Here is an 18543-nt window from a genome sequence, read left to right on the forward strand (position 1 = left end):
CTTTACGTTAAAAAAAATGTGTGTATATCTGAACTCTTCGCCTGTATGCAAAAATGAGGTGCTGGAAGGTAATTTGGAAGACATTTTTTTCCACCCTATCTAGCGTCTTCCTCATCTAGGCCTGCCCTGCCTGGTAATAGACCCTGAGGTTACAGGCCGGTGTTTGATTTCCAAGACAGGCCCCTTCTCTGCTCTGAGCACACACCCCAGTATCCTCACCGATTGTCTTCCCTCTCCCGGGCCCAACAGGGGGTTCTTGTTGCACAGTTTCCTTCACATTCTCCCCAGAGCTACTCTCCTGGACCTCTACAAACCGGCTTTTGGAGTAGGGTAATCCTCCAGGCAGGGTTATGTGATAAAGGCTGCAGGGGGACAGGTGGGCAGCGGCAGCAGGAAAGCAGGAAGAGCCACAAGGAAACAGACACCATCAGATCCAGAGACACGAGGCCTATTAAGGTTCTGACGCATCCTTCCTGGCTTCTGCTCTTAGCTGATTCTGGAAACATTCCTGCACATCCTGCTGCGAGCTTGCCCCTCCACTCCTGATGGAGGAACTCACTAGTGCCTACCCCTTTCTCATAATCACGACCTCCAACCCTCCCGTTTTCAAGTGAGGGCTTTTATTTTTTCATCTCATTAAAGATTATGCATATTTTTATAAACAAACACTTTAGTAAATTTTTAAAAAAGATTTATTTATTCATTTTATATTTTATTATTGCTGCGTTGGGTCTTTGTTGCTGCACACAGGCTTTCTCTAGTTGCGGCGAGCGGGGGCTGCTCTTCGTTGCAGTGTGTGGGCTTCACATCGCGGTGGCTTCTCTTGTTGCAGAGCACAGGCTCTAGGCACGCGGGCTTCAGTAGTTGTGGCTCGCGGGCTCTAGAGCGCAGGCTCAGTAGTTGTGGCGCACGGGCTTAGTTGCTCCGCGGCATGTGGGATCTTCCCAGACCAGGGCTTGAACCCGTGTCTCCTGCATTGGCAGGCAGATTCTTAACCACTGCGCCACCAGGGAAGTCCTTTAGTAAATTTTTGTATAGGGGAATGAGGCCTAAGAAGCATATGAACAATGGGGCAAGATACTGAATAGATTTAAAATGTAGGGTGCGTGGTTGTCATAGCTAAAGCATAATAAAGCAGAAATGTGTCATGCACTTAGCAGAAGGGGGATCATGGACCCAACCAAAGCTTCCAGAAAGTTCTTACAGTTCCTAAGCTCTCCATGAGCTGGGGAAGCCTCCAAAGTTAAATACAGTAGGAGATGGCACTAAGGGAGAGCGAAGCCCTTACCTGCATCCTCGTCCAGGCTCAGCCTTGTTGACACTTCCTCCTCCTTCTCCTTGGTCCTGACCCCACTCCCCCTTGTTCCATTCACCTGTGCCTGTCTCGTTCTCTTCCCCACCTCCAGCTGATTAAAGAGATTGATAGAATCAGAGAGTGAGCAAAGTGGTGACGAGGGGGGAAAGAGCAAAAGCACAAGGCAAAGTGACATTTTCCAGGAACTGCGATGAGCTCGTTGGAGAGTCCAGGTCTCTGCCCACAGTTGTTCTGGAATATTCCCTGAGCACATGTTGGCTCTACAAGGAATGACACAAGTCTGTCTTGGTTCACACAACCCTGAGGTTCCTGGGCACTTGTTTTAGAGACTTAGAGTCCTCTATTCTTCAACAAACCCTGGAGGCTTATCCTCATATATAGCTTGCTATCTCCCTTTGAAAATAACAAGCCAACTGCTACTCCTCTACAAAACAGCCGAGACTTCCTGCTCCCCAGTGGAAGGGGTGTATGTTGAACTCACTCGATCTCCTGTCTCCCCGTAGAAAACTGGGCATTGTTTGCAGAGGTGTTTGGCAATGTGCTTTCGGAAAAACACAGAGAGATACCTTCTGAACTTCTCCCCGACGAAGGCGTAGATGATGGGGTTGATGCAGCAGTGCGTCAGCCCCAGGGTCTCGGTCACCTGCATTGCTTGGTCCAGCTGACTGCTGTTCTTACAGTTACTTAGGCCAAAGGATACCTGGAAGGTGCTTAGGAGAAGGACGATGTTGTAGGGAGCCCAGAAGAGAAAGTAGACAATCATGATCACGAAGATGAGCCTCACGGCCTTGTGCTTCTTCTTCTCGTTGCGACACCGAAGCAGGGTTTTTAGGATTCCCGAGTAGCAGACGATCATGACAAGCAGTGGCAGCACCAGGCCCAAGATGCTTCTCATTATTGTATGGAAATTCTTCCATCCTAGTGGAAAATAAGGGGCGCAGGCATAACCAGAATGTTCTTCTTGGGATTTGATAAAGATGATTCCTGGGAGAGAGGCAAACACAGCCACCACCCAGGTGACCCCACTTGTCACCACCCCAAAGGTGACCGTCCTGGCTTTTAAAGCAAACACAGCATGGACAATAGCCAGGTACCTATCGATTGTCAAGAGGATGATGAAGAAGATTCCACCAAAATAACCAATGTGATACAGCCCTGTGAAAAATTTACACATCACGTTCCCAAAGACCCACTGGTCTGCAGCATAGTGAGCCCAGAATGGGATGGTGAGGAGGAACAGCAGGTCAGAGATGGCCAAGTTGAGCAGGTAGATGTCAGTCATGCTTTTCAGCTTTTTGCAGTTGATCAGGATGAGGACGACCAGCAAGTTGCCCACAAAACCAAAGATGAACACCAGCGAGTAGAGCGGGGGCAGAAGCCGGGCTTCAATTTGTCCCACATTGGTCTTTTGGCAGGGCTCACTGTAATCATAGTCATAACTGGTGGTGGGTTCTTCATCGTTCCCCTTGATATTCATTGTAAACAGAGAATGAGATGTGGAAAGCACATCGTGGCTGAACTGGGGAAACGTATCATTGCCATCCATCTTCCTTTGTCCTGTAAACAAGAGCACTAGATGATGACACACAACACAACGGCTGCAATCCCCAATCTTACCAAGGTCCCTGCTCCACTTAAGTAACGTCCTAGGCTTTGTCTTTGCTTCACAGCCATCTCCTTGAAAGCGTGTGTGCTAGTTCATCACTTCCCCTTATTCCTGGTTGCAGACACCAGTCATCTCCGCACAGCCATTTCCCAACACCCTTGGCCTTCCCAGAGAGCCTGACTCTCATGATAAGGCTGGCCATATTGGACACTTGCTTTCTCTAGCTCCTCTGCAGTGGCACAAGGCCTGTGACCCATTCCTGGATGATAGTATTTAAGGGGACTCCGCTGGGGGCTTCTGGGGATGCTCATAATGAGCCACTATGAGTTGCATTTTCTGTTACCTGCCACCCAGAGTGTTCTGATATCTCTCTCAACTTTCTGTCTCCATCAGAAAACTTCTCTTGCCAGGGTTGCAATGACAACCCAATTTTTAAACACGCTGGCTTTCAGTTTTGTTTTCATCAAGCATTTGATCCTTCTGCTGACTTCTTCCATTTAAAACTTTTGGCTTGGGAATTCCCTGGCTGTCCAGTGGTTAGGACTCCATGCTTTCACTGTTGAGGGCATGGGTTCGATCCCTGGTCAGGGAACTAAGATCAAAATATCTTGATATTACGGTGAATATCAAGGCCAAAAAAAAAAAAAGGCTAAAAAACAAACAAACAAAAAAAACTTTTGGCTTCCAGGAGAAAAAGTGACTCACCACTTCTTTTTCATTTTCTTTGTTGGTGTCTCTTCCCTCTGCCCACACTGTAAGAGTCCCAGGCACCATCCTTGGCTCCCACTTCTTTACCATTTACCTCTTTACCCTTGCTCCAAAGTTCTTCCTGAATTGTGTTGTCTAATCTCAAGGTTCTAAGTTTCCCATAGGCTAATGCTTCCCAAAGCTCTGCCTTCCAGTCCCACCTCAGAGTTGAATTTTCCATTGCCGACTGCATATCTCCCCATGGATTTATTCATTTAACCAGTATTTATTGAGCACCTGCCAGGAGCCATACTCTATTTTAGGCACTGGAGATACAGCAGAGAGCAAAGTGGGTATCATATAGCTACCTCAAATTCAACCCACCCCAAACTGAACACCCCTGGAAAGTTGCTTCAACTTGTGGATTCCTTATCTTGGCTATTGGTCATTTACTCCATTACTTAAGAAGTAAGATTTGACATTGTCCTGGGTCCCCTCTTCTTCAGAAGATTAGGAGCCAGGCCTTGGGAGCCAAAGAGACCTAGATTTGAATCCTGCTTCCAAACTACAGTTGTGTAATTCGGGGCTAATTACTTCTTCAACTATCAGTTTCTTCATGTATAAAATAATAACTAAGCTGAGTTGCTATGGAAACAAAGATGTAGTGCAGCATCTGATACAGAGAAATCCTTTGTATTATTATAACTAAGTCTTATGAATTCTCCCTCATAAACACCTCTGAGTCATCCCCTCTGCACCTCTTTCAACTGCCACTCTCTTGCCTCCTATACTTATCACTTATGGCTTTGCTGAGCTTTTTCATTTGTTCATGCCGTATTCTTAGCCATGCTCCCATTCAGTCTGTCTTCTCTGAAGCTGAAATTGGATCATGCCCTTCTCAGTTTAAAACTGGAGTAGCCCCATGATTTGTATGTGGCGGGGCCTCAAAGGCAATGCCCAGACTACTCATCATGGCTTTTCTAAGCTCACTTCTTCTCAGCTTCATCTCTAATGACTTCTCAAATCCCAGATCCTGTGCTCCAGCCATACCCATCTTTTTTCCATTTCCCCCAGACTCATCATTTCCTTCAGGCTTTAGTGGTTTTGCACATGCTTGCCCCTCTGCTTAAAATGGCTAGTGAGCTCCTATTCATCCTGCAATACATCCTGCTCAAATTCCCCTTCTCCGTGAAGCCCAGCCCACCTCCTCTGTCAAATCATTCTTATCTCATAACACTGTGTGTGCCTCTAAATAAGCACATTATCTTCTACACATTGTGTGCTCCTTGAGAGCAAGGACTAGGTCATGTTTCTGTCTTCAGCTCTTATGATGGCTCCTGGCTAAAGGAGGCACCAATAAATGTTCACGGACAAAATACACAAAACTTGTGATAAGTGTGACAACTAACATCATTAGAATTGGTTCTCAAGAATATTCATTTTTTCCTGGCAGTGACTGTGACTTTGTTTTTATCTGTGTATATACCTTATTCTTCAGTTTCTCTTGTGATTGATACATTTTACAGGTTTTGAATTTCACAGCACTGAACTAGATTCTTTAAATCAACAGCAACTAAACAATACCTCTGATCAAACTTGGGGAAAAAAATGTATCCACCTAAAGAATTAAAACTATAGTAATTAATTGAGTGTTCCTTAAGCTCCAAGTGCTATGCTAAATACTTTGCATACATTAATTAATTTAATCCTTGCAACAGTTTTGTGAGATCAGTATACATCTTACAAGTGAAGAAATAGAAGCATGGGTGGATTAAATGATTTTTCCCAAACTCACAAAGCAAGTAATGGCCGAGCCGGAATTTGAACCTTGGACTATTCAATTTCAAAGGCCCTCAGGGGTTTTCATCTTCAGGCTCTGAGAGCAGAGAGGAATGTAGAAGAACAAGTAACAGATTTTCTAGTTATTCTTCCATGCCTTGAACAGAACTTCTTTGGCATTTTAGCCTTAAAATGCACACTTGCCCGTACAAGCGTGCCCTGCCCATACATACACAAGCGCACACACACACACACACACACACACACACACACGCGCGCACACACACACCCAGAGACATTTCCGCCAGAAGATAAGCTCCATGAGGGCAGAGAGATTTGTTTTGCAATGAGCTATCTTGGTGCCCTAGAACCCAGCCTAGCACATAGAAGCTGCTAAATAAATATCAATTGAAAAAGTGAGTAACAGCGAACTAGCAGGCTACAAGCTTCTGAGAAACAAAGGGCTACCCTGTGGACTAGACTCCCAGGTAATCCAGTGGGAGATCTTATAAAGACTAAAATATTGGAGATCGTTGCACACAGCCTTTTAGCTGCAGCAAGCCCTCTGGGCTGTTCTGTAGGTTAGTCTCCTCATCTGTACAGGAAAGTGTGGACTGGATCAGTGATTCTGAAATGCTGGCTTTCAGTATCACACAGGAAGCCTGTCAGTCAGAAATGTACAGCCCAGACCCTCACTCTGGTGATTCAGATTGTGGGTGAACTGCCCCAGCCACATCCACCGTGTGTTTCCTATGCTTTGCTCTTCACCTGCCCTGGCCTCTCAAGTGCCAGCCACCTTCTCCTTTTTATTACCTATTCCCATGTCACCCCAGTACACACACCTAGCTCCTACCACAGCCGACACGTAGCAAGGGAGCTGAAGGGCACTGGTTAATGTGTCACTTTCAAGTGTCAAGACACAGCATCCAGAATTGGTTAAAAGCTGCCTCCCAGAAAAGTGAATCCCTCACTTCAGCCTCTGAATTGAGGCAAGAGGTGCATTTTGGTACAGGGCCTGGACTGTCACATATATGGACTAGAGGGGGGAAAATCTGAGGTAGAAAGCTCCAGTTCTTCACAATCCTTGGCGGCTGGGAGGGGCAGAGTGAGAGGAGCAGTAGTTGAGAAACATGATTGTCCTACTTTCTTAATTGTCTTCTTTTAGCCCACTCTGTCCTACCACCTGAGCCCTGAGGGGGGTCTCCGCTTTGCGCTTCCTCACTGCCACTGGGGTCTCTCTGACATTCCTGGTACAGATGCTGCCCTCCACCCGTTTCTCCTGTCTTGGTCATCTCCCAAGTTCCTGGGCTGTGGAGACCCCCAGGGTGCTCCCAGTCCCTGCATCTCTAGCACTGAGGTGCTTCGAGCCTTTGGTTCATAAAGTGACAGAAAAAGCACCCCCAACTCACCGGTAGATGGCTTCTTCCAAGTGGCACTGGTGTGTCAGGCTTCTCAGCAACTGAACCAAACAGATCTGGAGGTAGAAACTTGGTGTGCAGAAGTAGGAAATAAAGTTTCCTGCAGAGAGAGAAGGCGGAGATACAAGGGCAAGTAATGGTAAAGATTTGAAAAACAGAATGATATAGTTCTTCTTTTCCAGCCAGGAACATTGTATACTAGGTTGAAGTCTCCAGAGTAGAATTAATTTTGAAATCTTGCTTATGCAACCTTGAGGGTAAGTTAGGCACACCCTCTGTCTGCTCCTGGGTCCAACAGCTCTGGGCTTTTTTATCTTGTGGGTCTCTATATCTGGAAATCTTCCACTCTCTTCTGCCAGTAATAATTTGCATGAAGCGAGCACATCAGAATTTCATTTCCCAAGAAGATAAATGCTAATGGGGGCTGTTGGTGATGGTGGAGGAAATATAATTATGTTTTGTGTGACCATATGCACTGATTTCAGTGGCATCAAGGATTTGGGACTTCGTTAGAAATGTTATTTAGATACAGCTTCTTAATGAAAAGGGAAGGCTAAGTGGTCTCTTGTGTCAGAGATGTCCTTAGTAAGAAGGTGCTTAGCTGTTATAGGTTCCACTCCTCAGAAAGAAGTTTTGCTAAAGGAAAACACCATTGAGATTCTCGGAAGATGGTGGAGTAGGAAGTACCAGCAATCCCTCTCCTCACCTAGACAACAATTCTACTCTGATCTAACTCTTTTGGAACTCTGGAGTCTATTTTCTTTTTAATTAATTAATTTATTTTTGGTTGGGTCTTCGCTGCTGTGGGCGGACTTTCTCTAGTTGTGGGGAATGGGGGCCACTCTTCCTTGCAGTGCGTGGGCTTCTCATTGCAGTGGCTTCTCTTGTTGCGGAGCACAGGCTCTAGGCGTGCGGGCTTCAGTAGTTGTGGCTCACGGGCTCCAGTAGTTGTGGCTCACGGGCTCTAGTAGTTGTGGCTCACGGGCTCTAGAGCACAGGCTCAGTAGTTGTGGCACACGGGCTTAGTTGCTCCGTGGCTTGTGGGCTCGAACCCGTGTCCCCTACATTGGCAGGCGGATTCTTAACCACTGCGCCACCAGGAAGTCCAAGAACTCTGGAGTCTATTGAGGGTCTGCAACTTTTAGGGGAAGGCTTGGATGACCAATTGCAGTAAACTTTGGCCAATTTCAGCTCTTAGCACAGTAGCAGCAGCCACCCATCCCCCACCCCAGGCACCTTGGCAGGCAGCTGTGCACATGTTCCTGGAGCAGCTTGCACATAGCTTGCAGGAGCCAGGGTGGGTGCAAATTGAACCCTGTCCCCCAAATATCAGGGATCTGTGCTCTGATCACTGATGACTACTTCTAATGTTAGAAGTGCAGACAAAGAGAAGGGCAGCCATTGTTGTTGCATTTCCCCCCATTGTTGCAAGCCCCTACCCCTCTGGCTGAAGTGACTTTCAGGGGATTTAAAGAGCCAATGCCCTTTATTTTTCTCCCTTTCATTTTTCTCTTTTTCCTTTTTTTGGAAGCCACACATTAAAGACTGGGACCTTCAAAAGCAGGTGCATTTCCAGGGAAAATTAGAAAGTGACCACACATACCCAGGGAAAAGCACAGGCTCAGAAACGACCTCCTCCTGAGAAGACCTTAAGTTCACACTTTAGGCTGATGCTTAGCACAGAGAGAGATTATAGCAATCAAAACAAAAACAAACAAACAAAAAACAATTATATAAGAGAAGCAGAAAACCCTGGAGAAGGGGGAGAATCTGATTTCCAGAATTATCATGTTATTAGATTCAAATGTCGAGCAGGAAAGTATGGTCCCTTCAAAGGGAAAAAATAAATCAACAGAAACTGTTCCTGAAAAAGATGTGATGGCAGATTTATTAGATAAAGATTTAAAGATTCTCAAAGACTTAAAGGGAGATGTAGAGAAAATCAAGAAAACCATGTATGATCAAAATGCAGATATCAATAAAGAGATAGAAAACCAAAATGGAAGCCAAAAATAAATTCTGGAACTGAAAAATACAATAACTGAAATGCAGAATTCAGTAAAGGGATTCAAAGGTAGATGTGAACAGGCAGGAGAAAGAATCACAAACTTGAAAATAGAACAATGGAAGTTGTTGAGTCTGAGGAACAGAAAGAAAAGATTGAAGAAAAATGAGCAGAGCTTAAGGGACTTGCGGGAGTCCCAGGAGAAAAGAGAGAGAGAACGGGGCAGAGAGAATAATTAAAGAAATAATATCTGAAAACTTCCCAAATTTGAAGAAAAACGTTAATATAAACATCCAAGAAGCTCAATGAACTCCAAGTAAGATAAATTCAAACCCACACCAGGACACATTATAATCAGACTTTCAAAAGGGAAAGACACAGAGAGGATCTTGAAAGCAGCAGGAGAGAAGCAAATTGTCACATACAAGGGATTCTCAATAAGATAAATGTTTTTCCTATAACCGGCAAAACCATCCTTCAAGAGTGAGGGAGAAATTAGGACATTCCCAGATAAAAGAGTTTTTGTATGTTATTGAAGTTAAGCTATATATTTAAATTAAAACTTTGGGAGATTAAATATGACCCTCATTGTACCCACAAAGAAAATAGCTATAGAACATATACAAAAGAAAATAAAAAACAATATAAACATTCCACTACAAAAAAAAATCAACTAATCACAAAGACAGTAATGCAGGAAATGAAGGACAAAAAAGCTATAAGGCACATAGAAAACAAATAGCAAAATGACAGAATGAAGTTCTTCCTTATCAGTAACTACTTGAAATGTAAGTGGATTAAACCCTCCAATCAAAAGATAGAGAATGATAGAATGAATTGACAAAACAAAAACATGGTCTAACTATACACTGTCAATAAGAGACTTTAGATCCAAAGACAAAAATAGATTGACAGTGAAGGATATTCCGTGCAAATCTTAACCAAAAGAGAGCAGAGGTAGCTATGCTAATATCAGACAAAATAGACATTAAGTCCAAAAAGTTTGCAAGAGATAATGAAGAAGGACACTATATATTAATAAAAGGTTCCATACAGCAAGAAGATATAACAATTATAAACATTTACACCTAATGACAGATCATCAAAATATATGAAACCAAAACTGACAACTAAAGACAGTTGTACAGTAATCATCGGCAACTTCAATACCCCACTTTCAGTAATGGATAAAACAACCATATAGAAGTAAGGAAATAGAGCACTTGAACAACACAATGAACCAACCAGATTTAACGGATGTATATACACAACTCTACCAAACAATAGCATATGTGTTCTTCCCAAATGCACATGGGACATTTTCCAGGATAGGCCATATAGAAGGAAGGATCTCATGCTGTAGGCTAGGCAAATTTCTAAGCTTTGATTTCCCTAGCTATGAAACAAATAATAAGGCCTCTGGGGTCTGTGAGGTTTAAATAAATGTAAAGCAGCTAGTACAGTGCCTGGTGTGTAGTAGGCTCTCAGTAAATCGTAGTGAATAACAATAAAACACAGGGGAGTTCAGGTGTCCTTTCTAGATTTCAATAAGTTGTGACCATGTGTCCTGCATAAGACCTGTTTTTCGTGCTAAGCAAAAGGGCCTCAGGTTATTCCTTAGAAGCAATTCCTTGCTTGAACAGGAACAGGGAAAGTTCCCCAATTATCTCCTAATGCGGTCTCTGGGCAGGGACCAGGGGTCTTTCTGAGGTTTCAATAACAAAATGGGTGATACTCACCCCAGCGTTACTGGGTCCACTTCCACTTAGGGAATCTCCTGATTCCAGCATCTCACCGCTAGTTCCTTTGAGTCAGTCTGGGATGGGGAAGGTCAAGACCCAGGAATTTTGCTGTTGCTGATTAGGACTACTCTACATTTCTGTCTACGTACAAGACATCATTGATTCCAGCTCTGTAATTTTATAAACAGAGAAATTCGTAGAGGTAGTTAGTGGTAGAGCCAGGATTCAAATCTTTGTCTTATCTCTAGGGCAGGGAACAGAAGACACACTCAGCTGAGATTTTGAAGACTCGATAAGGATGAGAATGTGTACAGAGGGGTTGGCGGGGTTAAAAGGACCAACAGAGGTGTTGAGGTGCCCAGAGATGCTAGCAAAAGTGGGAGCTGTTAAGAGTCAAAAGAAAAAACAGTATCACCTGAGCCCTGTTGATAGCTGAAGATTGAAGGAGACAGGCATTACTAGAAGTTAAGCCAGGCAGGAGAGCAGGATGAGAAAGTACCCTAACTTCCTGCTCCCACTCTGATCTCCTGCCGGTGCTTCCTGGTGATGGAACCCAACTAGAAGAGGGAGCAGCAGGGAGTCTAGGTGATGGAACCCATAGAAGTCAGCTTCCCAGGACTCAGTGAATCTGGGGAGAATGGCAAATACCCACACAGCTATTGAGTCAAACATTTTTTTTGTCACTTTATTTTCACATGGTCCACGTAGACAGTCATAAAACTGGAAACTGAAGTAAGTACACCTTAGAATTCTTTATGCACGTGGAAAGAATTAGGAAAGATACTTTTCCTTGAGCTTGAGAACCCCACATCTACTTGTTGGCACTGGGTTCATGGTTTCTGAAATTCTCAGTCTGGCAAAGGAGTATGACCTTTGAGCAGACTTCGGGGAAAATACACCACCAGTCTCCTGTCTCTAGTGTGACTGCTGACTAAGCAGGGTCACATAGAAGGCATGGCCGTGGTCATCTCAAGGTGACCTGGGCCAACGATGAAGAGGTGCTCAATTCTTCTGTAAACCAATGAAATAAAAATAGTTTGGGACTTCCCTGGTGGCACAGTGGTTAAGAGTCCGCCTGCCAATGCAGGGGACACGGGTTCTATCCCTGGTCCGGGAAGATCCCACATGCCATGGGGCAACTAAGCGTGTGCACCACAACGACTGAGCCTGTGCTCTAGAGCCCGCAAGCCATAACTACGGAGCCCACGTGCCTAGAGCCTGTGCTCTGTAATGAAGAGTAGCCCCCGCTCGCTGCAACTAGAGAAAGCGCATGTGCAGCAACGAAGACCCAATGCAACCAAAAATAAATAAATAAATAAATACATTTATTAAAAAAAAAGAATATTTCATGCTCCCTGAACGAAGAGGGAAGAACCAGACCAACACTGGGCATGAGAAGTTTAAGATTCTTGTTTATTCATACTCTGAAGGTCAGCAGCTGAGTTGGGGGTTAGACCATTGAAGCTGAAAGTTAGATGTGTTCCAAGAACCTCTCTGCCCCTCCATGGATGGCATTACTCAACCAAATGAAAACATGGGGAAAAGCATGGCTGGAGAGAATGCTGCTGGGGCAAGGAGATAGGAAAGGTTTATCAGCAACCTGAGGGAACTTTGAGGATGCCCCCTTGACATCGTCAGTTGGATTTGTTCAGTTGACACCTTTAGAAGATAAACTCTTGCTGATTTTTCAACAACGATGCTTTTGGTTGATTGTGGTTTCTATAGTTTGCTTCCTGTGACCTACTAAAATAGATCAGTGAGTTCTAGGATTTTACATCTTCAGTTTTGGTTAAAAACAATGATCTGGACTAATAACCATAGAAGAAGCACAGTTATATGTTCCTACATGTTCTGGTCATGTCTTCATAATAAAAATTGTGCAAACTATTTCTACTGTTTTTGTTCCAAGTGACAAAGCAGCACAACAGGGCATATAGTCACAGCCAGAAAGCCCAGAAACTACACATGATTTTTGGAAAGGAAAAGTGCCAAGTAACAGACAGAGGCGAGACATGAATTTCTCCTTCGTTCTCCAAGTTCACTACCATCTCCAAGTGAACCAAGAACAGACTAGAATATGTGATGAAAAATAGAAATAAAAATGTCATCAAAAATGGTAATTTAAGTCTTTATTAATTTAAGAGTGTAAGGGTAGCAGATTGGATGTTTCCATACCTTCAGGCCAAATAAACTTCGGGGAAATAGATGTGAAGTCAGAATCTTTAATACATTCACTTGCTGTGAAGCCCCTCAAGTGACTTAAGGTGATGTCACTTGAACCGTGTAGTAGGGAGATAATGCTGTGTTCTTCTGTAGCCCAGATACTTGCAACTACTCTGTGACTAGAATCAGATCTTAGTCTAGATGCCTCAGAAGTGGCCTGCTCTGGGGAGGAAGCCTTGGCTGGGGATGGGTCAGAACAGAGTACTTAGAAGGCATTTTTAGCTGCCTCTCAGTACATGACAGCAGTGGGTTGGGGGCTGGTTCTAGGGAATGAGAAGCTAGAATTCACTCTCACCACCATTACCTGCCCCCCACCCCAAGGCATGGTGAGTAGGAGGAGGATGGGGCGAGTACCTACAGAATGAGGTTTCATACATGGCATTAAGGGCCATAGCTACTCCTCTCCTACCTCTGACATCATCTACTATTTGCCTTTGTCTTCTGAGGTGTCCCAGGGAAGGACATTATGCTGTACCCAACTGCAAGAAACCCAGATAATGCTCTTTGCAGGCACAAGTGGCATGAGAAGAAACCCGTAAAGCTGGACGTGGCAGATTCTGATTGGAGGACATGACTGAGGCCTCATCCTGGGTTGCTGGGTGGGCAGTAGGTGATGGAAGATAGTAAGAGAGACCCTGATCAAGTGTGGGCTAGTTGGAGATATATACACATCCATGCTTTCAGCATGCCATATATATATATATATATATATATATATATATATATGGCATGCTGAAAGCAAAAGTTGGTTCTTTGAAAAGATCAACAAAGTTGACAAACCTCTAGCAACACTGATTAAAAAGAAAAGATACAAATAACTAAAATCAGGTGAAAGTGTTTATTACTACCAACTTTACAGAAATAAAAAAAGATTATAAGAGAAAACTATGAGCAATGTCCACCAATAAATTAAATAACCTAGGTAAAATGGAAAAATTTCTAGAAACACATAAATTACCCAAGACTGACTCAAGAAGAAATAGAAAATCTGAAAAGATCTTTTAAAAAATAAAGAGATTGAATCAGAAATCAAAAACCTCCCAACAGAAAACATCCAGGACCAGGTGGCTTCACTGGTGATTTCTACCAAACGTTTCAAGAAAAATTAACATCAATCCTTCTCAAACTCTTCCTAAAAATAGAAGAGGAGGGAACATTTTCTAATTTATACTGTGAAACCAGTATTACCGTGATAGCAAAGCCAGACAGACACCACAAGGAAACTGCAAGTCAGTATCCCTTATGAATACAAATGCAAAACTCACAACAAAATACTAGCAAACTGAATTCAACAGCACATTAAAAAGATTGTTCTCTGTTGTCAACTGGGATTTATCCAAAGAATGCAAGCATGGTTCAATAAAAGAAAATCAACCAGTGTAATACACAACATTAACAGAATGAGAGAAAAAAAATATCATCTCAATTAACACAGAAAAAGCATTTGACAAAATCCAACGCCCTTTCATAACAAAAACACTCAAAAAAGTACAAATAATGAGGAAACTTCCTCAACGTGTTAAAGGGTATATGTGAAACCTCACAGGTAGTATCATACTCAGTGGTAAAAGACTAAAAGCTTTCCCTCTAAGGTCAAAAACAAGACAAGAATACCCACTTTCACCACTGCTATTCAGCACTATACTGAAAGTTCTAGCCAGAGCAATCAGGCAAGAAAAGGAAATAAAAGTAATCCAAATTGGAAAGAAAGAAGTAAAACTATCTCTATTCACAGATGACATGATCTTATATACAGAAAACCCTGAAGAATTCACAAAAACCCTGCTAGGGCTAATAAACAAATTTAACAAAGTTTTAGGAAACAAAATCAGTGCACAAAATTAGTTATGTTTTTATACACCAGCAGTGAACAATCCGAAAAGGAAATTAAGAAAACAGTTCTACTTATAATAGCATAAAAAAGAATAAAATACCTAAGAATAAATGTAACTAAGGAGGTGAGAGATTTGTACACCCTAACTACAAAGCACTGTTGAAAGAAATTAAAGAAGATCTAAATAAATGGAAGGACGGCACATGTCCATGTATTGGAAGACTTAAATTGTTGAGATGGCAGTATTGCCCAAAGCTATCTAAAGATTTAATGCAATCCCTGTCAAAATTCCAGTGGCATTTTGCAGAAATGGAAAAACTGATCCTCAGATTCATATGAAATTGCAAGGGACGCTGAATAGTCAAAACAGTCAAAACAGCAACAGCAACAACAAAGCAACTTTGGAGGACTTCACCTTCCCAATTTCATAACTTACTGCAAAGCTACAGTAATTTATGCCAGTTTATCCTGGCATAAGAATAAACATATAGATCAATGGACTATAATTGAGAGTCTAGAAATAAACTTCTACACCTATTGCCAACTGATTTTCAACAAAGGTGCCAAGACCATGGAATGGAGAAAGAATATTCTCTTCAACAAGTGGTGCTGGGACAATTGTATATCCACATGCAAAAGAATGAAGTTGGACCTCTTCCGCTCTTCATTTATAAAAATTAAATCAAATGAATCAATAATGTAAATATAAGAGCTAAAACAATAAAATTCTTAGAAGAAAATATAGAAGTAAATCTTTATGACCTTTGATTTTGAATGAAACCTTAGATATGACACCAAAAGCAAGAGTAACAAATGAAAAAAATAGATATATTGGACTTCATCAAAATTTAAAACGTTTGTGTGTCAAAAAGACATTACCAATAAAGTGAAAAGACAGCCTATAGAAAAAGAGAAAATATTTGCAAATCATGTATCTGTTAAGGGTCTAGTGTCCAGAAAATATAAAAAGTGCCTACATCTCAACAACAAAGAGGCAAACAACCCAATTTAAAAATGGACAAAGCACTTGAAGACACATTTCTCCAAAGATATACACATGCTCAACAAGCACATGAAAAGGTACTCAATATCATTAGTTATGAAGGAAATGCAAATCAAAACTACACTGAGATACCACTTTACACCTACTAAGATGGCTATAATTTTTTTTTTTTAAGGAAATAATATGTGTCGGTGAGGATGTGGAGAAATTGGAACTCTTAACGTTTCTGTTGTGAATGTGTAATGATACATATCAGATTTGGAAAGCAGTTTGACAATTCCTAAAAAAAACCAAACTAAACATAGAATTATCATATGACCCTGTGATTCCAGTCCTAGATATATACCCCACCCCGCAAATGAAAACATAATCAAATGCTAGTACATGAATGTTCATAGCAGCACTATTTACAGTAACCAAAAGGTGGAAACAACCCAAATGTTCATCAGAGGATGAATAGATAAATAAATTGTGGCTTATACATATAATTATCCATAAAAGGAATGAAGTACTGATACATGTTACAATGTAGATGGACCTCACTAGCATCATGCTAAGTGAAGGAAACCAGACATAACAAGTCCTATATTGTGTGACTTCATTTATATGGAATGTCCAGGATAAGTAAATCCATAGAGACAGAAAACAAATTGGTGGTGGCTGGGGCTGCAGGAGGGGAGAATTAGGAGTAACAACTTAATGGGCACAGGGTTTTATTTGGTGGTGTTGAAAATGTTTTGGAAGTAGATAAAGGTGGTGATTTCACAACAAAGTGAATGTACATCTCCCCTATTTTTCCCCAATTTATAGGTTTGTTTTTGTTATTTGGCATTGTAGTCATCATATTTATACTTCTGTACCTTTTAGTTTTTCCACTAAGCAAGCCAAAAGTTTTTCCGTGTTGTAAATCCTTCATAAACATAATTTCAATGGCTGCATACTGGTCAAATGATAAAATGATTCATATATTTATTCATGTAACAAGTAGTCAGAATCTATACCGTTATTGTTCATTGCCCAGCCTAGACTGGACAATGTATATAAAAAAGTGAATAAAACATACCCAGCCTTGGCCCTCAAGAACTTTTGTGTTCAAATATGGTAGAGAGATGTTAAACAAATTAAAACACGTATAAATATGTAACTATAAATCCTAATAAGTGCATGGACAGAAAAGGACAAGGTCCTATGAAATCTAATTTATATTGTAGAGTCAGGGTAAACTTCTTTGAAAAGTAATATTTTAACTGATACCTAAAATATGAAGGACAAATGGAAGTTGACTAGACAAAGACAGTTAATAGTGATGGTGGTGATGATGGTGATGGTGATGATGATAGTAATGATGGTGATTGTGGTGATGGTAATGCAGACATTTATTAAATACTTGTAGGCACTGTTATAGTGCTTTACATATACTGGCCACATTTAATCCTTGTAACAACCCTATGAGGTCAATGCTATTATTATACCCAATTTTCAAAAGAGAAATTGAGGAACTAAGAGGTTAAGAATCTCCCTAAATCAACTCAGCAATGGGACTCAAGCCCAGGCAGTCTCTTTCCCCCACTCTCAACCACCGCATAAAGAATTCAGGCAGAGGGAGCCATACTGGTAAAGGCCAGAAAGTAGAAAAGAGCTAGTTAAGAAAAATTACATGTGTGTTCTTATTTTTTAAATGGACTTTAAATACACAGAAATATTCAAAAAATGATAGAAAGCTTGTGTACTTACTGCCCAAATTTAACAAATCTTTTTTTGCCATATTCAGTCTGCTTTTAAAAAATAAAAATTTAGAGCTACAACTGAAATTACTTTATCTTCCCCTAGTCCCCATTTATCTTTCTCTCTCTTTCCCTTCCCAGTGTCAACACTGTTCTGAATTGGGTGATTATTATTCTCATGCATAATTTATTTATTTTTACTATATATGTAGTATTGTTTTATACATTTTAAAATTAAAAAATGATATACTGCTTGTATTGTCTGCAGCTTACTTTATGATTTTAAGATTTATCTCACTTGTATAATTGTCTCTTTCGGGCAAATTGCCAAAAGTAAGGTTACGAGATCAAAGAATATGCTCACTTTAAATTTTCGTGCATAATAGAGAAACTCAGTATTCAGACCATGGTTGGAATGATCTTAGTGCAGAAGGTTTTCATTTGGTGAAATAAAACACCAATTAATTCATGAAATATTCTATTGCATGAATAAACCACAATTTAAAAAAATCTTCTCCTGCTGTTGGATATATTAACTGATTTCAGTTTTTCATTATTCAAGCAATGCAACAATGAACCCTCTTTGGATATTTAGCAGAATTCTCTAGGCAACATGACCAGGAATGGAATTGTTGGGCCAGCTCAGTACCAGGTGTTATCAGACTTAAATGTACTTGCCAGTCTGATGGGCCGTAGTGTTTCACTGTGGTTTTTATTTGCATTTCCCAGATTACTAGTAAAGTTCTGGATACTAATCTTTTTGTTTTTTATTATCAGTGGCAAATATATTCTTACAGTTCGTGGTTTGTTTTAATTTTATTCATGGTGTCTTTTGATGGACAGAGGTTTTTATTGTAATGCAACTTACTAAAATATTTCTTGGTGAGTAGTGTTTTTTGGTATCTTGTCAGAAAAATCCTTTTCTACCTTAAAGTCATAAAGCTTATCTTCGAAAAGCATTAAATTTTTGCTTTTCACATTTAGGTGTATGATTCACCTGAAATTTATTTTATTTTATTTTACTTTACTTTACTTTTACTTTACGTAACTTTACGCCACGTGGCATGTGGAATCTTAGTTCCCCAGACCAGGGATCGAACCCGCAACCCCTGTGTTGGCAGCACAGAGTCTTAACCACTGGACTGCCAGGAAAGTCCCTGAAATTTATTTTTGTATATAGTGTGCAGTAAGGATCTAATTTTTTTCC

General features: G+C 41.3%; 1 protein-coding gene across 3 annotated transcripts; it reads right to left on the reverse strand.

The window, feature by feature from the left end:
• Positions 1–302: 302 nt before the first annotated feature.
• LOC309608093 (C-C chemokine receptor type 2-like) lies at positions 303–18074 on the reverse strand. 3 transcript variants are annotated; one of them, XM_082347424.1, is made up of 2 exons: positions 6797–18074; positions 303–2872 (listed from the first exon to the last, which is right to left on the reverse strand). In XM_082347424.1, the coding sequence occupies exon 2, from the start codon at positions 2859–2861 to the stop codon at positions 1740–1742; it is 1122 nt and encodes a 373-aa protein (XP_082203550.1). In that variant the 5' UTR covers positions 2862–2872; positions 6797–18074; the 3' UTR covers positions 303–1739. The 3 variants fall into 3 exon arrangements, with proteins under 3 accessions (XP_082203550.1, XP_082203549.1, XP_082203548.1); XM_082347423.1 differs by having other exon boundaries at positions 303–5484; XM_082347422.1 differs by having other exon boundaries at positions 5404–18074.
• Positions 18075–18543: the final 469 nt, after the last annotated feature.

This window comes from Balaenoptera borealis (genome assembly GCF_965194805.1).
Source record: "Balaenoptera borealis genome assembly, chromosome: 12".
NCBI classification, from domain to species: domain Eukaryota; kingdom Metazoa; phylum Chordata; class Mammalia; order Artiodactyla; family Balaenopteridae; genus Balaenoptera; species Balaenoptera borealis.

Excerpts from the sequence above, each read along its gene's own strand:
- LOC309608093 (XM_082347424.1), bottom strand. The coding sequence starts at position 2,861 with ATGGATGGCAATGATACGTTTCCCCAGTTCAGCCACGATGTGCTTTCC.